Source organism: Oratosquilla oratoria, chromosome 7 (assembly GCF_046742065.1).
Source record: "Oratosquilla oratoria isolate Oo_2021 chromosome 7, ASM4674206v1, whole genome shotgun sequence".
In the NCBI taxonomy this organism is placed as follows: domain Eukaryota; kingdom Metazoa; phylum Arthropoda; class Malacostraca; order Stomatopoda; family Squillidae; genus Oratosquilla; species Oratosquilla oratoria.
Genome location: NC_134783.1, coordinates 59,584,947 through 59,611,841, shown reverse-complemented (window position 1 = coordinate 59,611,841; position 26,895 = coordinate 59,584,947). Strand labels below are relative to the sequence as shown.

At 40.2% G+C, this 26,895-nt stretch overlaps 1 protein-coding gene across 12 annotated transcripts in view; it reads right to left on the bottom strand.

Annotated features, from left to right (window-relative positions):
- Rim (Rab3 interacting molecule) overlaps positions 1-26,895 on the bottom strand; it is a 651,951-nt gene that overhangs the window by 569,203 nt on the left and 55,853 nt on the right. For 10 of the 12 annotated variants that reach the window (XM_076188289.1, XM_076188288.1, XM_076188280.1 and 7 more), the window contains exon 3: positions 4,613-5,894. In XM_076188289.1, coding sequence (XP_076044404.1) covers positions 4,613-5,894 — 1,282 coding nt within the window. The remainder of the gene's footprint in view (positions 1-4,612; positions 5,895-26,895) is intronic. The other 2 variants (XM_076188286.1, XM_076188287.1) reach the window with 2 other exon arrangements.

Sequence of the window (26,895 nt, the reverse complement as noted above, 5' to 3'; positions counted from 1 at the left end):
AAGAGAAATATTACGTCGATGTACTAGAATTTACAATATTATTATCTAATTTTCAATGCTATATAACGTAGGTGTGCACTTCTGAAAAAAATCAAGTAATATTTTTTTCTATCATTTGGTCTGAAAATGTAATTCTTTGACAAATCAAAGTTACAGCTGTGAGTTAATGCAATCTTCAAATACAGAAAATGTATTAGAATTATATGAAATAAAAATGTCTTCAATATATATGACATGGCAGAATGAGCTGTGCAAGTGGCTACTGTCACGTCATAAATGTCAGCTATTTGATCACAAAAACTTACATTTTCCTGCGCAAGGGTAGGGCTTATACTCTATCATAATATGGGTATTATGAGACCATGTACATTTATATGGTGTTATGGCACTGACGTAGATCATGGAGATTGATTTTGAAATAGTAACTAGAATTGTGGACGGGATTACAATGCCCCAAATGTATTATTAACTGCATAAATTTTATGCTGTCACTAAATAGACTTTAGTGACATCCCTACAGACAAGATAATAGATTCTTGTAACATTTTGTAACTGGCAACTAATCACCACTCAAACAAGACTATTCATCACTTAACTTACACTATCCCTCCTTTCTGTTGCCATCTCCTTTACCACTTCTATGATACACAATATTGTCTCCAAGATAGAAGCATTAGTTATCGTCATTGAAATACTGTTTTTTTTTATATCATTGATATCGGTTCATTTATATCGCCAAACACTGTTAAATATATTATCGTAGATATATCTGTGGTAATACAAATCACAACAATGGCGTAGATTCAAGACAACTTTACACAACGCTAGGATAAACAGGACTGTGTGTCCGTCATGACGCGAGGGTATTTGTACTTAATTAAAGGCCCCGATATACTACATGTCGAATCGTGGGGAATTCACCACAGCGGTTCCCGCAACACACTCAAATTGAGGTGCTCGGGGCACTTGACCCGTGCCACTGTCTCCCAGAAGTGGTGGGTTGGTGATGCGCTACAGGATATACACAAAACCGTCTCACTCACCATATCACAGAAGTCTCAGGTTCACTGGCGTCGTATGGAAATTATTCAAATAATAGAACTGTACAAAGATAACGTGTGCTTGTGGCAAGTGAAACATCACCTGTACAAAGACTGAAATACCAGAGATGAACTGAGTAGCGCACGTCACTCACCCACGGCAGTCAGTCACCGTTTGAACACAGGACTCTGGCAGGGAGTCTGAAGCATTGTCCGTAATCAGCGTGTGGTGATACCTGAAGTGGGCGAAGTTCTGCTTCAGTAGATCAATTGTTGCATTAGCCTGGACCGAATGGATTGCATAAATGCAGGGCTACTTCGAATAAGCATCTGTCAGAACTACCCAGTTAATTCAAAGAAAGTATCACACGGTCAAGATGTAGCCTACTACATGGTTCTCTGGAGGCATCCATGGATTAATAGCTGGTTCGGCGGATTGTTCTGGTGGTCACTGCACGGTATGCAGGTACAGCAAGTTACTTTCATGTCTTCATTGAGGCCTGGCCAGTAAACTGCACCTCAGGCAAGATGTTTTATACACTGTGTACCAAAACTTCCAGGTAAAGTTGTTTCAGAACTTGTCGACGAAGACTGGCAGGTACCACTAATCGGGAACTCAATGTTAGGCAACCGATGATCATTGACAGCGAATCTGCCAGTTGACGATAGCGCTCCACTGTGCTTCTTTAGTCGCTCTTCTTGGATAATCGTCATTCACGAGTAACTCGAAGCGCCAATGTGATCACCGGATCTTTGACTCACGAGCAGGAGAATTATTGTCGACAAGATTGACTTTGTTTCTGATCTCCGCAATAGTGCTGATCATCATTGATTTGTCATCACTTTTCCCCGTCGAATCTTGAGCCATCGTTAGCAAGCGAACATTTCGGTGCAAAGGCGATACCATGGAGAGTTGTTTTCAAGAATTCGATCTGGTAGTCGAGTTGGTTCAGCAAGAGAGCCCAGTGTAGCGACGATGCTACTGTGAGAAGAGAAAGAGGTTTGGTGAGTTCGTCTCCTTTATTTGTAAGGTAAAACTGAACTGATTTTACATGCGGCCAGGAGCCGATATATATACCGCGTGGGTAGTCACCCGTGGTGCGTAATTACATAATTGCACTGGATTAGATTAGGTCGGGTCAAGCAGGGTCGCATTGCCATATGCAGGTGTGTGTGGCTGGCGCGTCAGGTCTAGCCGCGTGGGCGAGCGAGACAACGTGTGTTCCACGCGCCTCGTGGTTTGTACAATATTCCCCTCTTAAAATTGCCTTGGTTTAAGAGGGCATTCCGCATGCGAGGGGATGACCACTGGCCATCTCCGCTGTTAACATGTTGAGGTTGCCCCAGATGACTTGATGAACGTTGGTCGTAGGATCGTCTAGCGTTGATATCGAAGCCCGTGGTTGATTGCAATGCGGTGTGTAGTGGAGTCGAGATGGACCATCTCTGCTGGAGACATGATAAGGTTGCCCCATATGGCTTCGGTGAGCGTTGAGCGTGTGGATGTGTAGCGTCGATGGCGGTGGCCGTGCTTGATTGCAATGCGGTTTGGAGGGGCATCGAGGCGGGAGCTGATGCTCAGACCAGACAACTGTTGGCGACGCTGACCAGTCACTTGTAATGAATGGGAAAGTCAGCATCGAGGAGAGGCGTTCTGGTGTCTGCCAAGACGAAATTCCAGGAGTCGTGGCGACTCCCGAAGATGAGATGCAGGTCTGCACTGCGTCAGATCACGATGGTGGGGATGGTGGTCCTATGCTTTATACACATAGATTTCCATCTGTCCTGTGGATGCTTGGCTTGATGGATTCAAGTCCAGTAACCCCGTAACAATGAGGTTAATTTCAATTAGTGGCTGGATCGATTTCCATTGGGCATCTGTGGTCTTCGATTTCGATGGGAATTTCCAATTTCGGCAATGTTTCTAGTGCAGTATTAACTGTGTTCATACGAGTAAGATGAATACACTTTACAGCTTCTTTGGATGCCTTCTTTGAATCAGACCCTTTCCTGTAGCATACTGTTTCTAAGTGACCCTTCACTTTGCAGTAGTTGCAAATGGCGTCCTTGTAACAACATTCATTCATTTTGTGATCGGGCTTGCCGTAACTTTTTCATGTCTATTCCGGCCTATTCGAATCACCTGATTTTGAATTTACCGACTAAGTTTTCCTGTGTTCTTTCACTTTGTTGATTGGCTAGGATACTAAACCATAGGCAGTTTCCTTGGCTACTCTGGCAGTGTTTGCAGTTTCGGTGGCGATCTCAATAGCGCGGGCGAAATCCATCTCGTCGTCTTTGATCTTCAACAAGATCTTCATAACGGCTTCATCGCTTATTGAACAGATGGAGCGTGTGTGTAGTGTTTCGTCCTGAGGGTCCTTGATTAATGTAAAGTCGCATGCTGTGGCGTCCTGACGTATGCGACCTACAAGCTCTTGGATTGTTTCACCTAGTTTGCGTTGAATGTCACTCCAGAACTTGAAAAAGTTCTTGGACAAGAAATCGCTTTGGGGCAAACTGTTCCTTCATGAAAGTCATGATTTTGTCCAACGACAGTTTGTTGGTGTCTTCTGGTGGTGACTGCTGTGCCGCAAGATTTACCAGTATGCGATAACTGATTGGTTGTCAAAGAATTTAGCTTTTTTGTTGTCTGGAACGGTGCTGACACCAAAAGATTTGCAATACCTGGCATAGTAATTTGTCCATGATTCGAAATGTAAGAAGCATGTATTCTACGTCGCCATAGCCATTGGAAGTGGTGTGGCTGTACCGGACGTTAGCTACTGAAGCATGTGCTGCTACTGTTGTTGTATCTGCTGCTACATCATCTTGATGATCTCTGTGATTTCTGCAATTGCTGGCAATCTCAGTCAATCCGTTGTCGAAACACTTCTCCGTAGTATTTACAGAATCGTACTCTCTGCTCCAGTAACTCCCTGTTGTATATATCATCATGGGTATACTTACATTAACATGTACAGTATGTCTATGATATAGTTACAAGTAACAATGGCGTACATTAAAAAATACACAACACTAAGATATTCAAGACTTTGTGTTCGTCATGACATGCGGATATTCATGGTACATTCAAGAATCGTTAGCTAGGCACGGCAAGCAGCCACAATTGATATTTGTAACTGACTTTATGCGTGTGATGATTTATCAACTACACATACCTATAACATTTCACAAGTTTGCCTAATCATATATGTTTATGAAATGTTATGAACATTGGTACGCAATTACCTGATGTTCTTTATCATATTCTTACCCTGTGGACGTTTTACATTTGCCGTCTTTTTTCATGTGTCTTGGTTCTCTTTAGAATATAAAGGAAGATGTATAAAAATGTGATGGATGACTGAAGGGTGACCGATGGATAAATTACAGTATATAAACTTACCAAAGTTTACCATCCAACTCCCACGAAGCGTGAAGTGAAAAACCCTTGGTAGGCCAACCCGTGTCAGTTGTTGCAAGCCGCTGGATTTCTTATGCCAATGTTTGGGTCAACAATAGACTAAATATGTAATGACATGGAAAGAAATAGACCGATAAATACTCACCCTTCTCGGAGATGCTTTCAGACTCGGCCTCGTGTTCTTCACAGGAAGTGCAGTCGGGTGTAGATCGAATTTCATCATCCGAGGAGGACAGGGACCGCTGTTGGCGGGGCTGCTGGCGCTTGGTGCTGCCCCTAGACCGGGGTTTGTGTGGCCTGGGAGGCGGAGGGCGATGAGCCACTATTTCGCTTTGATCCGAGGACATCGAGTCGTTCCTCATGACGGGGTCGAGGCGGCGCCGTTGACCACGCGAAGGCCTACTCGTGACTGTCGAGGTAAGAACCCCGGCTGTCGTCAGAGACGACATTGGCTTAAGGTGATTACGGCACGGCTCTTCCTCGCCCTGTTGGGGACTGCTCGCGTCCTCGGCGTAGCTACTGGGGCCAGGGCTGCTCGGCCTTGCCCTACCCCCACTGCTACTCCCCCCTCCTCCCATTTCGGACATCTCAACTGGACTTCCACCGCCTCCCACGCCACCACTACCACTATGTCCCCCCCTGGGCGAGCCACCAATACCAGCACAGCCACTACTACCCCCACCACTGGAAGGAGAACTAACAGAGCCTCCTGGGTGATGGAGATTCTGGCTGTCTGTGTCCACACGAATATCCGGGCCCAGGGGCGGGGCGTGACCATATATGGGAGATCGACGGTGATCGTCATCGTCGTAAGGTAGCACTCCTTCCATGGCACATTCGCCGCCCTCACTGGCCGCTCGCCCACGGCCTTGGACGCGAATTAGGCCGCAGACACGCGGGTCACCACCGCCGCCACTGCCACTACTGCCGCCGCCACCACCGCCACTTCCGCCACGCTCTTGGGAGTACTGACGGCGGAGCTCCCGCCCCTGCGCACTGCCCGCTCTCGACACGAGGGGCAGCCCGCCGCATACTGGTCCCGGTCCTCCGTTCCCGCTGCTTCCTAATCCTCCATCCGTTCTTCTGCCACTTCCCATTCCTCCTGTTCCTACGCTAGTAAATCCTCCTCCGTACTGTTCTGTGTGCGTGGTTTGCGTGCCCTCCGGCCCCGCTATTCGGCCCATCAGCATACTAGTGGGCCGATTCTCCTTCTCAGCGGAGGCGCCGCGCTCGAGCTTAGGCCTCTTGTCGGCCATGGGTGTGAGGAGGAGGACACTTGGCCCCGCCGCGCTACCTGAGGTGAGGTCCTGCTCGATGCGCCGCATGAGGGTCGTCTCGCTCTGCGACGTCAGGCCTGCGTGCATCCACGTGCCGGTCTTGATGAGCAGCTCCTGTTTCTTGCGGCACAGGATACACACCCAGATCACCTGAAACAAATGCAACGAATCAATACAGAAAGTACAACCATATCAAAAGTAACCCTTCAGATTTCTGTATGGATAGAGGTCACCAGAATCAGAGAAAATATCACTGTGTTTTTTGGACGCATACGGTCCACGATCATAAAAGAAACACTACAATTTTGGCAACCATGTTCCAGGAGGTCTTGGTTTAGATGGACGCGTCCTAGATAGACGCGAGGGTTTTTCCCCATTTAGATGCGTCCCAGATAGACGCAAATATATGTAATTATAATGAATATAATATAAATGTGTACTATTTTAGCAAAAAATTTACTATGTTGACCTGAAATGTATTAATAAATGTTGCTGTGTTCTTGTTTCGTGTTTAGTCGGGGGGGTGTGGAAATTGTTGCTGTTGTTGTTGTTCCCTAGGTTGTCTATCCCAGCAGTTCCGTCTTACTGAGGAACACCATGGTTTGAACGGGGTTTTCTAACACATCCCTTATAAAGTATATGTTGTGTTGTTTGCATGCGCAATTGTGTACAATGCAGGACATTCTCAAAGTATATGTACTTTGAGAATGTCCTGGTAAGGACGAAACGTCAGTGAATAAAACTCCAACTGTTCTCTGTGTTTAGCTCACCACCCTTCCACTCATTTGTCTTCCATACTTCAACATAAGATAACTTGTCTGTCTAGTGATTTATGAGAGTGTTTGCTTGTTGTCTGTTTGAGGGTAGGGTGAATGTTGTTGTGGTGATTGCTGCGTGAGAGTGAGTTGTGTTACTATTGTGTAGTGTAATGCTATTGAGTGTCTTGTACATTTTTTTGTGTTTGTTTCATGATTGTGTTGCGGAGGGTTAACCAATTTAATGTTTTTTCTTCATGTATTTTATTGATGATCTTAATGTTAAGCGCTTGTATTTGGTCTGATATGTTCTGAGGGTGGCGTGTTCGAGTGTGTTGTTGTGTCAGACGATACTTTGAATTTCCGGTGTGAAATTTGGGTTGTGTGATTTTCTTTTGCCTCTAGGGATGTATTTTTTGTCTTGCATGGTGAGGGTTGGAGGTGGTCCCACGACGTAGACACCACCACACCGGGACCGATGGGGGTTTGGGGTGTTACTGAACGGAAACAGTGTGTATATACAGTATACTACAAATGTGACGCGTCTTTCGTTAGCTACTACAGCTGCATATTCACCGTGAACACAGGTTTAATTATCATGTGTTGGAGAAATACAACCTAAACATATTAATATCTTTATGACTAAGTGAGGTAAATGTCCTGCTACTAGTATCATGTAAACCAGTACTACCTGCTGCATGGTCGGATTGTCAGTGACTTAACTTGACCCCCCCTCCCCCCACTAGTCAATTGCTTTGGACACCCAGATGGAGCAAAAATCAAGCCATCAAAAATGCAAATGTCAATGGCCATCCAATCCCGTTATTGGCTACTAACCCACGTATTTCCCGTCCATGGCATCCTTGCAGGGCTTGAAGATGGGAATCCTGGAAGCCAAGTGATGTCCCATTGCTGTGGTTGTACTGAGGTGTCCCCCCGTGAAAGGCAACACGCCTCTTTGGTCCTCTATTCAGTTGAAACCTCTTGGTCAGGAGAGGTAAACTGGATGGGATGTTTGACTTGAATCTTTGGGTTAGGCACACCTTGAGTCAACAATTATCGACAGGGCTGACAAAGCACGGTCCGCGACTGCCTTCCCCTGGTGTCAAGGTGGCGGGTGCGCATACTCTCCCATGACCCCTAAGGGTATTGGGTTATGTATACCCAAATACTAGTCTCCCCTCGTTGGGCCCGGTTGTGGGTGGGGGCGTAGGAGGATAAATCACAGACGTATGTACATGATAACCAAAAGCGACATATAGTTTGGGGATGGGCTTGCAACCTGCCCTCCGGTGGGCTCTCCGTGTGGGTGCCTGGAACATTTTTTTTTTTTATCGGCGGAGTTCAAGAAGTTTAGATTATAGTGGCTTTCTCAGAAGTGGGAAGACCAGACAGTGGTGAGATCAGTAGTGAGGGTTACACAAACTTCTGATTGGGTCTCACCGATGGAACCCACCTCATGAGAGTAGCTGTAGGATAGCTAGCAAACTACAGCACGCTATAACTCCGGTTCATGATTATTTGATGCTGGTGAGGTTGAGACACATATTGACTCAATTTCTCTTATTGCTGTATATATTCCTATTGAGGCTTAACCTTGAAGAGATGTTCTATGCCAAGCTTGAATCTATGGTTGACTAGTGCCCGCCACGAGACACACTTATATTTTGGGAGACTTCAATACGGTTACTGGTACCGACAGAGCTGGCTATGGAATATATGTTGGCCCCCATGGTTCTGGAACCAGGAACATTAGAAAATTTCTCCTTCCGAATTTTGCAAAGTCCAGAAGGTTGGTTCCTGGTTTCAGGGACGAGAGCGATACCGACGAAAGAGTAGGTAAGGAGATCGATCACATGTTTGCTAGTACTCGTTAAAAGATCCTACAGAACTTAAGTATTTATCAGAGTTCTGAATTCTTTGGGACCGATCATAGACTTGTGGTCGCAAGTCATTCAAACTGCATATCAAATCGAAAAGAATCCTAATGTACAACTCGCCTGGGTTTCGCCTGGGTTTCACCTGGCGTGTGTCCAGGAGTAGGCTGTAGCACTCTCTAATCGATTTGAAACGCTTGGCACTTTTGAGGACCGAGAAGAACTATGGGACACCCTTAAAGCGAAATTCTGAAGGCTGCCGAGGAGTGTGCTGCAGCACGTCCATGGTCGAGGAGTGGTGTGGCGTCGTGGGAGATACTGGAGAGTATACAGTTGGGCCGTAACGCTAGAATGGCTGGAGACCTGGGCCAATACAGAACTCAGAAACGACGAACTTGAGCTCTTATAAGGAAGGATAATGAGAGATACGTCAGGAGAATCGCTGAAGATATAGAGGGTCATCTCGATGCATATTGTCCCAGACCTGCTTACCGAACCCTCAGGAAAATCCGCTCCAATTCTGTGACCCAAAGGAGTACAGTCCGACCACCTGATGGCCAACTAGTATCAGGTGCGGAGAGGTGTAGCCCCTTTGCTGAGTGCTTTGAACTGCTACTCATAGGTGACCCTCCAAGTGGACAGCTTCTCTGACTGGAAAAAGAATCTGGTCGTCCCTTGGTAGGGTAGTGCATAATAGTGGACTCACTCAACCAGAGTATGTGGTGCTGTTGACATTTATGCAGGAGGACCAAGTGACTCTTCAAGTCATTTGTGCTATACCGCTGTGAAATATGGACATTGAGTACTGATTTGAAGAAGCGTATGTCTTTGGTATCATGTGACTTTGAAGAATCATGGGGTATCGCTGGAATGATGCACCTTCTCGCTAACAACATTTAACGTAGTCAGCAAATCAATCTTACCCAAATCCTCCGCCACCGCCTCATCTAGTGCCAAATCATTATCGAAAAAAACCAATCCCACCCCTCATTAACGCCGGCAGTATCCCAATGACGCACTACTAAGTACACTTCATTACCCCCTCAGACACCCACCTTAATCCCAAAGTGCAGCGTGTTAAACGTAGGTTTACACAACTCAGAAACCAGGTATAGTTTAGAAAACACTTTTTTTTTTTAGAGAAAACGGAGTGCAAGAGAGACTTGGGAGTTCTAGTGAGTCATGTCCTTAAATCCAGGAAACAGTGGATCACACTACTCGCATTATAAAATATAGTCACTGCTGTATTACTCGTTCTCTTTTACTCTGAGTAATAATAAACTCAGAAAACGTGATCAAACTAGTTCACAGAATCCGGGGGTAACTCATGTACAGCTACACAGAAAACTATCGTTAGTAGAGGTGTCGAAACATTCGCTAATGAACATAACCTTATGATACCGAAGGGTTGGTATTTCTGGGGTTCGAATTGTTCGAATTCCTTCTGAATGAATATGAATCGAATAATAGTTCCGGAGTTCATATGGATTCACTATGACATGATAATCTTATTTCCGATGGAGACTTCAACTTGTCTCAAATAGTTTCGTTGTTTTGTGTCAAAATGATTAGCGTGATTTACTAACGATAGTTTTCTGTGCAGCTGTACAACTAAAAAAAATATATACAGGGTGTCCCAGAAGTCGCCCACCATCCAGGTTTTCATAAAAATACATAGCAAGTGAAAGACAGTTTTATAAAGAGAATTGATGCATGTGTCAATGTAGGGGGTGAACAATTTGAGCATCTGTTATGTTTATGATCAATAGAATTGCTATTCATATGTATTTTTATGAACACCTGGATGGTGCGTGACTTCTGGGACACCCTGTATAACCAAGACGCCGACGTGAGCATTCTCGTGTACCACTCGCTCCTCATGACGTCTACGTTGGCACCATCGCACCGAAGTGGTTAAGACAACAGGGCAGAACTCGCAGTAATGGATTTGAACTGGACAAATATAGTTTTGAGAAGGAAACCGGCTAGAACTGGTTTACCAAAGGAGTGTTCAACTAATGGAATAGATTTAGCAACCATATAGTGAGCGCTGAAACTATCGGTTGTTTTAAGAAAATGCTAGACAACTTTATGGATGGGGATGACATGTGGTAATAAACATGAAACTGCCTATTGTAAGCCTTTTATGAATATTTCCTTCATTTATATGATCTGAACATACTCCACATACATTATATTCTCTTATAACTACCATACATTTCAAATACTATGGTGTATATATTATGTAAACAATACTTTTGTACATTACCTTACATACATAGATCTAACCTCCTATTTACTATTTAAGTTAAAATCATTGCCCAAGAAACAAAAACGTCTGGCAAAGTCGCATCTAACTCCTCCCCACCCCCATCCACTCACCAAACTTCTACTTGTCAACCTAAAGTGCCAAGCCAGCGACATGCGATATTGTCTTCCAGTTTCAAATATTTTCTATACCTCATGAAATACTATTTGATTTAATACCATTTATGTAGGGACATTTATACATTTAACGCATTACTATTTTTATCATTAAATTCTATTCATATTATTGATTTCTTTGTGTGTTGTAGTTTTACCATTTAATACGTGGCAACACATATGGTTCCGTATGTGTCTAGTAAGTCCTGGACTGATCCCCAGCCTCTAACAGACTCAGAACCTTTTGTGACAACTCATTACACAACCCAACACGTCTACGTCACTTGCCACTCAGTCACCAACCCCACACCACCCGCCACCTCATCGGACACCTCAAAGATTACCCTACACCAAACAAACCTAAACACCGTCCTCAGTTCGCGTTGTCCCCTAACCTCTCCAGACATCTTACAAATTTCAAAGAGCAGTGAGATCAACATCCACGAATATCTCAAATCATTTTGGTTGTATTTCTCTAAATTCAACATAGATACTGATGAGCACAAAATTATTATAGTTCAACAAAACATAACCTCAGGTGGTAGCGAGTTTAAACGCACAGCTTCCATCCTAGGTTCCCTGGTGACTCACGCCACTAAGTATTTCCATATGAGGAGAAACATTGTTCACAGAAGAAAAAATAGAAACAACGTAGGCTGGCTACTTAAGACCGTAGACTATCTTCATAAACTTTCACGTTCTACCGATGTTCCCTCCATCTTTTCTCAGGTCTCTCGTATCACTTTAATCCTAAGACAATGCTTCATGCAGCAAAATCTTTCGATTTCCTTTACCCAAAAGGGTAATGAACGCACTATCTCAAACTTTATTAACTTCCTAGAAACGTTACTAATTCTTGCCTCCCCCTCCCTTAGCGTACAACAGATGCCTACAGGGTAAATATGGACACTTATAATACAACACTATCCCTCTACATCAAAGACATTCTCAGGAAATCCGGTATAGACCTAATCAGTTCAGCACCTCGTGCAAAAGTCAACACTACTCCAGTGACACAGAATTAACACAGATGAATCCCAACTACCCCAAACTACTAGCCTGGTAAAGACCTGACAACGGCATGGTGCACAATACACTAAACAAAAGCGAAGACCGCATCAAACAGAAATCACTCATGTAGGACCAACAGCCAAAATACTGTTCCTTCCGACAAAACATCTCTCAAAGGTATCCCAACCTCTCATCGGAGACAAGACCAACAGCAGACCCATTACCAAATCCACGGTAGGCAAAGTCCCCATTACCCTCACAATTTAGATCACAGACGTCACGCTGAACAGACCATTCAGCACCAACGACACTATTTGTCACAGCCTCGACAATCTCATCAGTCAGGGTGATACAAACGTGCCACGTACCTGAAAACACCTTAACATCAAATTCCCATATCATTAATTCACTCTCATTCCTAGGTCATGTTGAAGACAAACAAAATCTATTCTTAGTGGACACTGGAACAAAGATAAAAAATATTTCCCTTAACCTTTTCACCAAACTCACAGGAAACTATAATACATTTCAACCTTCTCTTAGACGATCAGTACTAGGCGGCTATCCTCTAATATTCACATCCACAGTTGAATTACCCCTCATAATAGGTAATCTAGAATTCTCTAATTGCCTTTTCCATGTGATGAATGAGTAGACACTTATATGCGATGGAATCTTAGGCCTTCAATTTATGGTTTCCAATAAGATTGTCCTTTATACTTGGAAATCTCTATCGAGAAATATGAAGACATCAATACTCTCCTTGACACAGGCCTTCTTGATGACAGTTCCTCTATCCTCATAAGTCATATACCTTAGCCCCCTCAGTAACAGTCTCAGCACCCCCTCCAGTCCCACCACACCCATTACCACATCCTCACAAGATACTCCACCCTCACAAGACACAAATATGCTGACATCAAACTCCTGTCAGACATGAAAGAGACAATTCAGCCAGTTGAGTAAAAAAATATTCAAGCATCTCTGCCTAATGCCCAACAAGACCAAAACAATATTATTATTCTCAAATCATGTAGACGTGCACATCTCATGCTATACCTAACGTTTGATAAGGTGAGGGAGGCTAAACGCTCCCTCTCTATCGTAGGAAACGCTTCACCTTCCCCTGAGACTAAACAAACACACATTTCTTGGCAAAACTTCACTTTATATCAAGCCTATTTTGGAGACACAGTCAACAAACCCAAATGTCACAATTCCTCCATAATTAGGCCAGACGTCGACATAGAGGATTGAGATCTCATTGATTTCCATTATGTGAAACCCCAACTTTTAGAAATTTTGGATATTCACAGGAAAGCCAATGCTCTGAACGATAATCACTAGGTGCCACTTCACAAGTGAAACACCACAGTAAAATATCTCCAATACAACACCGATATTCACCCCTGCTTATAGGATTCTCCAAAAGAAGAAACTGATGGTATCTGAGCACACTGACACGATGTTAGAACAGGGTGTCATCCAGCATTTTCACTCTCCATGGAACTACCCAGTGTTCCTAGTTCCAAAGAATGATGGTAGTAATAGATCTCAGAAAAGCCAATAATGAACAACACCTGACCCATCACCAATACCGTTAATATAGGATATTCTTCATTCCTTAGGCAAAAGAAACTCAGTTTTCTCATTCCTTGACCTAAAATCATCCTTCTGGCAGAAACAATTGACAGAAGAATCCAAGGTTGCCACAGCTTCTAGCACAGATACTGGACACTACGAGTTCAATCTACCCTTTGGCCTTTGAAACGCCCTTAGTACATTCCAAAGGTTAATGAACTACCCATTCGAAAATATGATATGCAAATCGCTGTTTGTTTACCAAGATGATTTGATCATATTCACTCATAACATAGAACATGTGTACACATTACATTATCTTCTGTACACTATTTCGAGAGATGGCATGAAAATCCAACTCTCAAATGTAATCTTATAAGAAAAAAGACTACATTTCCTGGGACATTCCGTTGTCAGAGATGGTATACACATAAACTCTGACAAGACAAAAACAATTATTAATTTCCCCACTCCCACTGGTGGAAATAAAACCAGAAGTTTCATAAACCTCTGTACATATTTCACAAAAACAAAAACAAAAACAAATCCTGACATTCCTAGATTTCTCAAAGGGGTTTGCTCTTCTATATGTATGCGTCTACGAAAGAAGTTGGAGCAGTACTCTAACAAGAGGATACAAACGGGAAACATAAAGTTATAGCATATGCAAGTCGGATGGTTAACTCTGCAGAAGCCTCATACAGCACAACCCACCTAGAAACCTTAGCAGTTGTCTGGGTATTGAAACACTTCAGAGAACTAATATTAGGACATTACTACAAAGTAATGTCGTAACACATTCGTAAGATTCAACAAGGACCCACTGTGTTGGATAAGAAGAAATGAAATAAATTATATCCATATATTTCGATCACGGACTGTGATCCTCTTCAGTGGATCACAGTCCGTGATCGAAATATATGGATATCATTTATTTCATTTCTTCTTATCCAACACAGTGGGTTCTTGTTGAATTAGGACATAAGATAACAGTGCTTACAGATCACCAACTACAAACGGAATTCTTTAAAGACAAGGCCCTATAAGGGAAAATAGCAAGAAGGCATACTACAATTTTAGAGTTCAACCTTATAGTAAAATACATGAAAAGGAAAGTAAACATCGTTGTTGACGGCCTCAGCAGGAGTATGTGCATCTCCACAGTTCCGTTCACTCAATACATCTACTCTGAGGAGCTCAAACTGAAACGAAGGAAAGACACTACCTTGGTCTCTCGTTATATAAGCCTTCGAATCAGGAGACAGTCTTAAAAAAAAAGTCCCTATACATTTGGAAAATTACGTGCTCATCAGAACAGAAGTGGATAATAATAAACAGACTGTTATCTCGTCCTCGTTGTTTCAACAGAAAATGTTTGTACGACAGCCCCATCACTGGCCACCCCAGCCGAGACAAATGCCTGGCTGACACCAGGAGAGCCTAAACTGGCCAAAAACGAGAAAGACATTATAGTATACATAGAACAACATAATACTGTGCATACATCTAACGACGTGGCCAATCACCAAGCCAGAAGTTCCAATGCCCTCAGAACCTAGGGACACAATAGCAATTTATTTGTTAAAGTTACCCCGACCCCGCCATCAAGGCTTACATTATGTCTTAGCTGTAGTAGATTATTTCTCCAAATTCACCATTCTCATAACCTTTGAAGACAAATCGATCAAAAAATAGCACAAGGTCTCGTATTTGGCAACTACAATATCCCAGGGAGACTATTATCGGACAATAGTTCCGAGTTCAAGAGTGAAGTCATTAAGCACATCGAGGAATTGGACAAGATCGATAGATGCTACATCACAGCTTACCATTTCTAAGGAAAGGGGTTAGTGGAAAGGACGAATCGGAAGATCATTGAAGTACCACGACTCCTCCTTCAAAAAGATGAACGACACCAGGGAAGATTGGGTACCCCAAGTTCAAGCCTCAATAAATGGTTCAATCAACTGAGCAACAAAAAAGACCCCTCGTTACATATTGCTTGGACAAGGCCTATGATATGGATGACAATGCAAAACGTTTAGAAGTCAGTTTTCATGTAATACACAGGGAGATAAGAAAAAAATCTGAATGAGTCGGGTGATAAAATCATGACCAATCAATATAGGAGGGCAACCACCCAAGACATTAGACAAGGTGATGTGGTAGTGAAACAACCCCCTTCCCGTTCATGTAAATTAGACTTGAAATTCATCGGCCCGTACGCCACAGAAATATCCAAAAGCCATGCACTCCATGATCAAACACCCCAACAAACAATTACGATCCCTCACTATATCAAAATGGACATCAACACCCTGATGTTCTATGTCACCAGACTACAAAGAAGAGTAAACTGTCTTTTACTAACATTCAGAAAACAGTTCCCATTCAAAGACCTCACAGTGAGAAACGACACACTACTAACAGAAAAATCTATATTATGCACTCATAAGTCAGACACTCTAACTCAAAAAGTTGATAGACTCAAAGAAGAAATTCATTTGAACAATCCGAAGCTAGAACAAACTAGATCTTCCTTTGGAACAAAGAGAGGGTTATCTAAATTCATAGGGGCAATCTCCAAACTGTTCGGTATAGCCCCAATGGAGGACCTAGACCATATTCAAGATAAAATTGACATAATATCTTCTTACCTACATAAACTAGGAGAGGTAGCGGAGGAAAAATCACCCTAGACAAAATGATGGACCGTTTCGCATCCTTACAAGATTTCTTTAACACATATTCCACAACACTCCACAAATTACAAATATACGTCATATATCTGGACAAATTAGATGATTTAGGAAGTAACATATAGTACACAAAAATCTCAACCAAATAATGTAAGATACCACAGGCGCTACAAACAACCGAGCAGCTACCTAAAACCTCCGAAAGGAAATGTTGGAGTCGGCACACAAAACACTACAATTAAAATTTATTTTCCATAAAACAACTACATTATCTCTACATATTCTTAGACTCTAAGACGGTGGTTCCCAACGTGAGACGCACGCCCCGCAGGGGGACAATTCTATCACAACACGAAGTCGGAGGCTTCCATAACACGTGACATTTCATCACTGCCGGAGTTACCAGGTAATCTCTCCCAAGTGACCGGTAACTTCCCCCAGTGAAGAGCAAGTACAGAAAATTCAGTACATAAAATAACATAATTCAATATAACATCGGAATAATTCCTATCCTGAACAGATATTATGTTCCTAAGAGCTACTGAAGAATGGTCATGAACCCGAAATCGCGATATAGCAAACATAACCAACTACAGTGAAGTCATAAACCTCCTTTCAAAGGAGCATAAGTCCATAGTAAGACATATGGAGATATCAGAACTCTACCATCGGTGCCAACATCCGAAGAGCACTCATCCACTGTAGCACACGGAAACAAGTACACAATGAAATCGAGCGCTCCACCCAAGTACTAATAAATAATATTCAGTGAGGAAGATATTAACCACCAGACCAAGAAAATAACGGACAGCTGGTACAAAGATAATAAAAATAATCAAAATATAGGAAAAAATAACACCTATTATAAATCTACATTCTCTTCAGCCTATACAGATGAACGTATAATGAAATAGATTATAAAGAGGAACATCAAACCATCCAGAGCAGGGAAAATAATAAATTTGGTGATCTATTATAAGACAAGGAAGACCAGCCACCTTCTTGAAAACAGCCCCCACCAAGAGAGAAGGGAAGTTCAGAAATCTTATGTCATCTATTGGTTTACTTGTGCACGGTGCACGAGGGTACTGTGAAGCCCTCACCTCCACCTATATTGGTATGATGACAATGAGGTTATCCCGTCAACCTCTCATACCACCTGATATCAGGAGCCACTTAAAATCTTTTAAGAGAAGCCCATGGCTCAACATTAACAAGAAACATCATAGAAGAAAACACTGAGATTCTGTAAATATGTACAGATGACGGACGCCTCCCAATCTTAGAAGCATTATATATTAAAGAGTTATGTCCAAATCTAAATATACAAGCAGATGACCTTAGCCCCCCCGCCCCCAGCATGAGACAAATCGCCACAATCCAAGCATGAGACATAACCCCACAAATCAAAGCCCGAGACAAAAACGACACAAGCCCAAGCATAGGACATTTTGTCACAATATGAAGTCGGAGGCTTCCCCTAGCACGTGACATTTCATCACATCCTGAGTTACCATGTAACCTCCCCCAGGTGACCGGTAACCTCCCCCAGTGAAGAGCAAGTACAGAAATTTAAGTATATAAGGTAACATCATTAAATATATCATCGGAATAATTCTTATCCTGACCAGATAGAGTATTCCTAAGAGCTACTGAAGAAGTGTCTTGAACCCGAAGTCGCGATATAGCAAACATGACCACCTACAGTGAAGTAATAAACCTCCTTTCAAAGGAACACTCTAAGCACCTTACCTTCTGTCCATCTAATCTCCACTCTCAACTTACTTTCCACCAAAAATTACCTGATATTCTCTCACTCTCTCCTCTAAGAACATGGACATCCAAAAATCCTCTTCATCTAGGTACCCCTATATAGTCCATTAAAGCCTCATATATCACCCTTCCATCTACCATCCCCTCCCATGTGTACTTATGTTTTACTTTTTTTTCATACTGTGTTAACTATCATCAACACTATTTCTAGACACATCTCCACCATCAACTCTCCACTACGATTTTTTCCTGGAATTCCACACTTCCCAACCACTCTGTATATTGGTCCATCTCCTATTCTAGCATTGAGATCTTCCAATACCACAACATTGACATTTCTCCCCAAACCCTCTGTGCAGTTCATTTACATCTATCCAAAAAAGCTCCCTTTCCTTCACACTCTTCTCACTACCAAGTCCATATGCACTTACAAAGACCCACATCTCCCTTTCCAGCTTCAACTTCATCCACATTAACCTTGAAGAAACCTCTTTCCACTCCACCACACGCTTACCTATCTCTTTACTTACTAATATAGCCACCCATTCTCTCCCTCATCCTCATTTCACTCCCGACACTCTCCCCTCCCTTTCAACTTAGTTTCACTCAATACCAACACATCCATCATTCTTCTCACAAAAATACTGCCTCTCTCACAAAAGATATATGACTGCGTCTCTTATGATGAAAAATAATATGACTGTGAATATGGACAAATTAAAACAAAACAACCTTATGTACAAGTATTCATGCAATTTAAACAAAGACGGTGGGATTTGCAACGAGGAGTACATTGGTCACACAACACAAACATTATCCCATAGGCTGACTTACCACATGCAAAACGGAACTATCAAATCTCACATCACAAAAACACACAACACCACAATAACACCGGACCAACTGAAAGAAAATACAGTAATAACCCCCACCCCACCCCCCACCCCCACCAAAAAAATAAATAAAACCATTGAAATGTTTGGAGGCAGTTTTGATATGAACCCACATGCCGAATATTAGCATCCAACAGAACATGTGCGGACATTTGGAACTTTTCGGGGCACCCCACGTCGCGCCACGAAGATGACGACGAGTCCTGGAACACTCTTGATCCATCACCTTTTTTGGATATTTATATACATGTATGTAACTTTACTAATAAAATTACCATAAGATGCCTGATATATATGTGAAATGTAGTAAAGCGCTAGCTTTCATATCCAACCATAATGGACACTATCGAAAATATTATATTTTCTTTCCCTAGTGCAGAGAAGAGAATAATTACAAGAATCGAAAGCCTAAAGAAAAAGATCACTAACGCTGAGTATGCTGTGGTATTTAGTATAACATATATATATACATATACATATATATATATGTGTGTGTGTGTGTATTTACCTAGTTGTATTTACCTAGTTGTATTTTACGGGAAGGGGAGCTATGCTCGTGGGGTCCCGTCTTCATATCTCATTTTATCTAAACTATTTTTAAATTCATGTATTGATTTTGCACACACCACTTTCTCATCTAACTTGTTCCAACTGTCTATTGCTCTGTGAGGAAAGCTGTTCTTTTTAAAATCTCTTCTATAGCTGTCTTTTTTTATTTTCTTTCCGTGTCCTCTTGTATTTCTGTCATCCCATTTTATCAGATTTTCTCTATCAGTAATTTCTATGCCTTTCATGATTCTGTAAATAGCTATCAAATCTCCTCTCTCTCTTCTTTGCTCTAGTGTCTGTAGTTTAAGTTTTTGTAGTCTCTCTTCATATGATAGTTTTGAGAGTGTTGGTGCCAGTTTTGTAATTGCTCTTTGTATTCTTTCAAGTTTTTTTTATACATTTTTTTGTACTTGGTGACCATATCGTTGCTGCATATTCCAATCTTGGTCTTATCAGGGTGATTAGGATTTTCCTCACCATTTCTTCATCCAGGTATGTAAATGCCACTTTGATTGTTCTTATTAAATTATAAGTTTCTCCAAAAATCTTATTTATATGTTTCTCAGGTGACATATTATTCATAACAATGACTCCCAGGTCCTTCTCATTTTCTACTTTTTTTATTCCTTCTTCTCCCAATTATATGATCCTGTTATTCTGTTTTTGCTTTTTCCAAATTCCATTATACTACACTTTTTTGTATTGAACTCCATCTCCCACTTCCTACTCCATTCTTGTACTTTATTTAGATCCCTCTGTAGTGATTCACAATCTTCTTCAGTTTTCACTCTTTTCAGTAGTTTTGCATCATCTGCAAAGAAGCTCATATAGCTTTCAATTCCTTCATCCATATCATTAATATATATAGCAAACATTATTGGGGCCAGCACTGTTCCCTGCGGGACACCGCTTATTACTTCATTCCATTTTGAGTGCTGATCTCTTATCACTACTCTCATTTTTCTTTCTTGCAAAAAGTCTTCCATCCAATTTAGCAATTTACCTTGTATTCCTCCTTCATATTCTAATTTCTTAAGCAACTTCTTATGTGGTACTTTGTCAAAAGCTTTTTTTAGGTCTAGAAATGCACAATCAGCCCATCCATCTCTTTCTTGTATTATATCTATTAGCCTTGAATAGAAACATATTAAATTGGTGACGCATGATCGTCCTTGTCTGAATCCAAATTGCCTTGGATTTAGTACGTTGTTTTTTTCCAAGTATTTTACCCATCTACTTTTGATAATTCTTTCACAAATTTTTGCTATTGTACTTGTTAGAGAGACTGGTCTATAGTTGGTAGGTTCTTCTTTATTTCCTCCTTTATATATAGGTACTATATTTGCTTTTTTCCAATCTTCTGGAACTTTTCCTTCTTTTAAGGAACTGCTTATTATGCTATGTATTTTGTCTGCCAGTTCATTCCTGCATTCTTTCAGAATCCAGTTTGCTATTTCATCTGGCCCATGCGATTTTCTGACATCAAAATTACCCAAGTGTGTCAATATTTCATTCTTTGTTACTTCTATTTCTTCCATAGGGGGGACTTTTTCTTTCCACTCAATCTCTTCAGGTTGTATATTTTCCCTTGTAAACACTGATTTAAAATGTTTGTTCATAATTTCTGCCATTTCCATTTCCTCAGTGTATTCTACTCCTCCTTGTCTCAATTTCTCCAAGTCTTGTTTGTTTTTCAGTTTATTGTTTACAAATCTGTAGAATAGTTTTGGTTGATCTTTACACTTTTCTATAACATCTTTTTCATATTTTCTTTTTTTCTCTCTCTGCACTTTTGTACATATTCATTTCTATAACCAGTATATATTTTCCATTTTTCAGGTCTTCTGTGTTTTTTCCATCTGGTCCAGGCTTTGTCTCTTTTGTCTTTTAACTCCCTACAACTTTTGTTGTACCAGCATTTTACATATTCTTTTTCTTGTTTTTGTCTTGGGACATACTTTTCCACTCCTTTTTTGTAAATTTTTGTCAAAATATTCCATTTCTCTTCCACTGATGTTTCTTCTTTGTATATTTCTTCCCAGTTTTCTTGTTGGAAGAATTCTCTTATTTTATCAAAGTTTGTTTTTTCATACATCATTCTTCCTTTTCTATATTGTTCATTTCTTTTCATATATTTTTCTTCATTAAGTTCCAGTTCAATCAATATGTGGTCACTTTTACCTATTGGTGTTTTATATTCAATCTTGTCCACTATTCTAGGTTCAGATGTAATTATTAAGTCTAGCCTCGATGGTTCTTCTTCATTTCTATACCTAGTGTTCTCTTGTATCCATTGTGTCATTGAATGGTCAGTAATCATCTCAAGTAGAGCATTTCCCCATGAGTCATCACCACTCTTTACTGTCATTTCTTCCCAGCAGATTTCTTTGCAATTAAAGTCGCCCATCATAACTATTCTTCCTCCGTCTTCCATTGTTTTAGTTAATGCTATCTTTGTGTCCTCTAACATACTTTTATATTCACTCTCCTCCCATGAGGCTGTTTTCGGAGGCACATAATTGATCACAAATTTTCTGCTCTTCTTATCTCTGTCTTCCACTTCTATCATAATCATCTCTACTGTATTCTTTCCATATATGACACCTTTCACGTTTATATCCTTCTTAGTCAGGAACATAACTCCACCCCCTTGCTTTTTCTCTCTGTTTCTAATCCAATAATTGTATGCATCATGTCCTACACTGTTGGGTGGTAGTGGGCCTTTTAATTTTGTTTCTACAATTCCCATTATGTCCGGTTCTTTTTCTTTCAAATAATCATTCAGCTCATTCAATCCTGTTATTAATCCATCTATATTTGTGTAAGACACTCTTAGTTTTCTGCCACTTCCATTGTGTTCTCTGTTTCCCTTATGTTTTTCTTTTGTATGTCGAACTTCCTTAGTTTCATGTTCACTACTCTCCAATAGAATCTCTCTTTCTCTGACTCCGTTCTGTTCTCGTTTTTTGTCTTAGCTTCCAGTCTTTTCTGCTTTTCTTCCTCTCTTTCCTCTTTATTCATTTCTCTTTTTATCCATATCTTTTTGTGTTGTTCACTTGTTGCTAGTTTCCCTGTTTTGGATAAGATATTCTCTGCCGTTGTTTGTGACTTGAATTTAATCTTAATTGGTCTGGTCTTGTCTGTGCTATACTTTCCGAGTCTAAATTTCTCTTCGATTTGTTTCATAATCCCTGGTTCATCTTCCTGAACTGATTCTAGTAATTGGCTTACTTTTTCATTTTCCTCTTTGATTCTTGTGGTTCTATCTGTGTTGTGTTTCTCTTCCATTCCTAATATAATTATACATTTCTTCTTGTCTGCTAAATCCCTTACTATATTCTCCTTTTGTCTCATCACTTTAATAACTGAGTCTTCAGTATGTTCTTTCAATTGCTGTTTGACTATGTCAGTGAATGAAATCTTATTTCCTTCTTGGGTTTGCTTCCAATTTTTACTTTCTTTAGCTATTGTTTCTCTGTTTTCTTTACTATTCTTCTTCAATTCCTCATTCTCCCCCTTTACCTCTCTTAACTGTCTTTTTAGTTCTTCTATTTCATCAGTTAATTTTCTATTCGCCTTTTCCAGTTCTTCCAATCTTTCAACCCTTTGTAAAATGGTGTTCATATGACCTAACCTACTCTCCAAGTCCTCGATCACCTTATCAACCTTCTTCTCTAGTTTTGTCAGTCGGGGGGGGTTTGTGTCCCCCCCACTCTCTTTAAATCCCTTGAAAATATTCTCATCACTTTCTACTGTATTGTTCCTATCTATACTTCTAATCTTTACATTCTTATTAGACATTCCGTCGTCCTCCAGCTCGTCTTGTGGTCTTTTGTTTACTTTTCGGCGGTCTATTTGGACCAAGTCCTCTACTTCCTCATTACCTTCCATTTTCCCAGCAATCCCTCCCCTTCTCCTCTTTCCTTACTTTCCCACTACCTCACGAGCAATTTCCCCCCCCCCCCTACAAATACAAAAAGGCACTTCTCTTTGCGTTGGTATCCACAATCTGCACTTTTCTTTCAAGCCGTCCGTTCGTTGAAAGTGTGTGTGTGTGTGCGTGTGTGTGTGTGTGTATGTATTTATTTACCTAGTTGTATTTACCTAATTGTATTTTACGAGAAAGGGAACTATGCTCGAGGTGTCCCGTCTTCATATCTCATTTTATCTAAACTGTTTTTAAATTCATGAATTGTTTTTGCACACACCACTGTCTCATCTAACTTGTTCCAAATATCAATTACTCTGTGAGGAAAGCTGTTCTTTTTCAGATCTCTTCTATAGCTGTCTTTCTTGATTTTCTTTCCGTGTCCTCTTGTATTTCTATCATCCCATTTTATTAGGTCCTCTCTATCAATAGTTTCTAAGCCTTTCATGATTCTATGAATAGTTATCAAATCTCCTCTCTCTCTTCTTTGCTCTAATGTCTGTAGCTCAAGTTTTGCTAGTCTTTCTTGTTGGTGCCAATTTTGTAATTGCTCTTTGTATTCTTTCAAGTTTTGTTATACTTTTTTTTTTTTTTTTTTTTAACTTGGTGACCAAATTGTCGCTGCATATTCCAATCTTGGTCTTATCAAAGTGATTAGTATTTTCTTCACCATTTCTTCATCCAGGTATGTAAATGCCACTTTGATTGTTCTTATTAAATTATAAGTTTCTCCAAAAATCTTGTTTATATGTTTTTCAGGTGACATATTATTCATAATAATGACTCCTAGGTCCTTCTCATTTTCTACTTTTTTATTCCTTCTCCCAATTTATATGATCCTACTATTCTTTTTTTGCTTCTTCCAAATTCCATTATACTACACTTCTTAGTATTGAATTCCATCTCCCACTTCCTACTCCATTCCCATACTTTATTGAGATCACTCTGTAGCGACTCACAATCTTCTTCAGTGTTCACTTTTTTCAACAGTTTTGCATCATCCGCAAAGAAGCTCATATAACTTTCAATTCCTTTATCCATGTCATTAATATATATAGCAAACATTATTGGGGCCAGAACTGTTCCTTGTGGAACACCAATTATTACTTCATCCCAATTAGTGTTTGTCTCTTATCACTACTCTCATTTTTCTTTCTTGCAAAAAGTCTTCCATCCATTTAAGCAGTTTGCCCTGTATTCCTCCTGCAGTTTCTAATTTCTTAAGCAACTTCTTATGTGGTACTTTGTCAAAAGCTTTTTTTAGGTCTAGAAATGCACAATCAGCCCATCCATCTCTTTCTTGCATTATATCTATTAGCCTTGAATAGAAACACATTAAGTTTGTGACGCATGATCGTCCTTGTCTAAATCCAAATTGCCTTGGATTTAGTACGTTGTTTTCTAAATACCTTACCCATCTACTTTTGGTAATTCTTTCACAAATTTTTGCTATTGTACTTTTTAGAGAAACTGGTCTATAGGTAGTAGGGTCTTCTTTATTTCCCCCTTTATATATAGGTACTATATTTGCTCTTATCTAATCTTTTGGAACTTTTCCTTCTTTCAAGGAACTGTTTATTATGCTATGTATTTTGTCTGCCAGTTCATTCCTGCATTCTTTCAAAATCCTGTTTGCCATTTCATCTGGTCCATGCGATTTTCTGACATCAAGATTACTCAAAGGTTTTATTATTTCATTCTTTGTTACCTCTATTTCTTTCATAGGCGTGACTTTCTCCTCCCATTCGATATCACTAGGTTGTATGTTCTCCCTTGTAAACACCGATTTAAAATGCTTGTTCATAATTTCTGCCATCCCTATTTCCTCTGTGTATTCAACTCCTCCTTGTCGTAGTTTATCTAATTCTTGTTTGTTTTTCAGTTTGTTGTTTACAAATCTGTTAAATAGTTTTGGTTAATCTTTACATTTTTCTATGACATCTTTTTCATATTTTCTCTTTTCTTCTCTGCACATTTGTACATATTCATTTCTATAACTAGTATATATTTTCCATTTTTCAGGTCTTTTGTCTTTTTTCCATTTTGTCCAAGCTTTATCTCTTTTGTCTTTTGACTCCCTACAGCTTTTGTTGTACCAGCACTTTACATATTCTTTTTCTTGCTTTTGTCTTGGGACATACTTTTCCACTTTTTTTTTCTTTTTTTTTCTTATAAATTTTTGTCAAAATATTCCATTTCTCTTTCACTGCTGTTTCCTCTTTGTATATTCTTTCCCAGTCTTCTTTTTGAAAGAATTATCTTATTTTATCAAGATTTGTTTTTTCATAGATCAATCTTCCTTTTCTATATTGTTCATTTCTTTTCATGTATTTTTCCTCATTTAGTTCCAGTTCAACCAATATGTGGTCATTTTTACTTATTGGTGTCTTATACTCAATCTTTTCCACTATTTCAGGTTCTGATGTGATTATTAGGTCTAGTCTCGATGGTTCTTCTTCATTTCTGTACCTAGTGTTCTCTTGAATTCATTGCGTCATTGTATGGTCAATAATCATCTCAAGTAGAACATTTCCCCATGAGTCGTCCCCACCCTTTACTGTCATCTCTTCCCAGCAGACTTCTTTGCAATTAAAGTTGCCCATTATAACTATTCTTCCTCCATCTTTCATTATATTATCTAATGTTATCCTTGTGTCCTCTAACATACTTTTATGTTCTCTCTCTTCCTACGTGGCCGTTTTTGGAGGCACATAATTTATTACAAACTTTCTGCTCTTCCTATCTTTGTCTTCTACTTCCATCATAATCATCTCTATTCTTTCCATATGTGACATTCCTCACGATTATATCCTTCTTAGTCAGGAACATAACTCCACCCCCTTGTTTTGTCTCTCTGTTTCTAATCCAATAATTATATGCACCATGTCCTACACTGTTGGGTGGTAGTGGACCTTTTAATTTTGTCTCTACAATTCCCATTATGTCCGGTTCTTTTTCCTTCATATAATCATTCAGTTCGTTCAAGCCTGTTATTAATCCATTTATATTTGTGTAAGATATTCTTAATTTTCTGCTACTTCCATTGTATTTTCTGTTTCACTTTTGTTTCTCTCTGTTATGGTCCATTTCCTCACTTTCATATTCACTACTCTCCAATAGAATTCCTCTTTTTCTTACTCTATTCTTCTCTTGTTTTTTTTTCTCTCTTTAGCTTCTTGTCTTTTCGTTTTTTCCTCCCCTCTTTCCTCTTTATTCATTTCTCTTTTTCTCCATACCTTTTTATATTGTTCACTGTCTGTTAGTTTCCCTGTTTATGCTAAGATAGTATCTGCTGTCGTTTGTGACCTGAATTTAATCTTAATTGGTTTGGTCTTATCTGTACTATATTTCCCGAGCCTATAAATTTCTTCAGTTCGTTTCCCTATTTCAGGTTCATCTTCCTAAACTAATTCCAATATATTGTTTACTTTTTTTTCCTCCTTAATTCTCGTAGTCCTGTTTAAGTTATACTTCTCTTCCATCCCTAATATAATCATACATTTCTTTTAATCTGCTAAGTCTCTTACTATATTCTCCTTCTCCCTCATTACTTTAATAACTGTATTTTCAGTTTGTTCTTTCATCTGCTGTGTCACTATGTCGTTAAATACAATTTTATTGTTCTGTTGGACTTTCATCCAACCCTGTGCTTCTTTTGCTA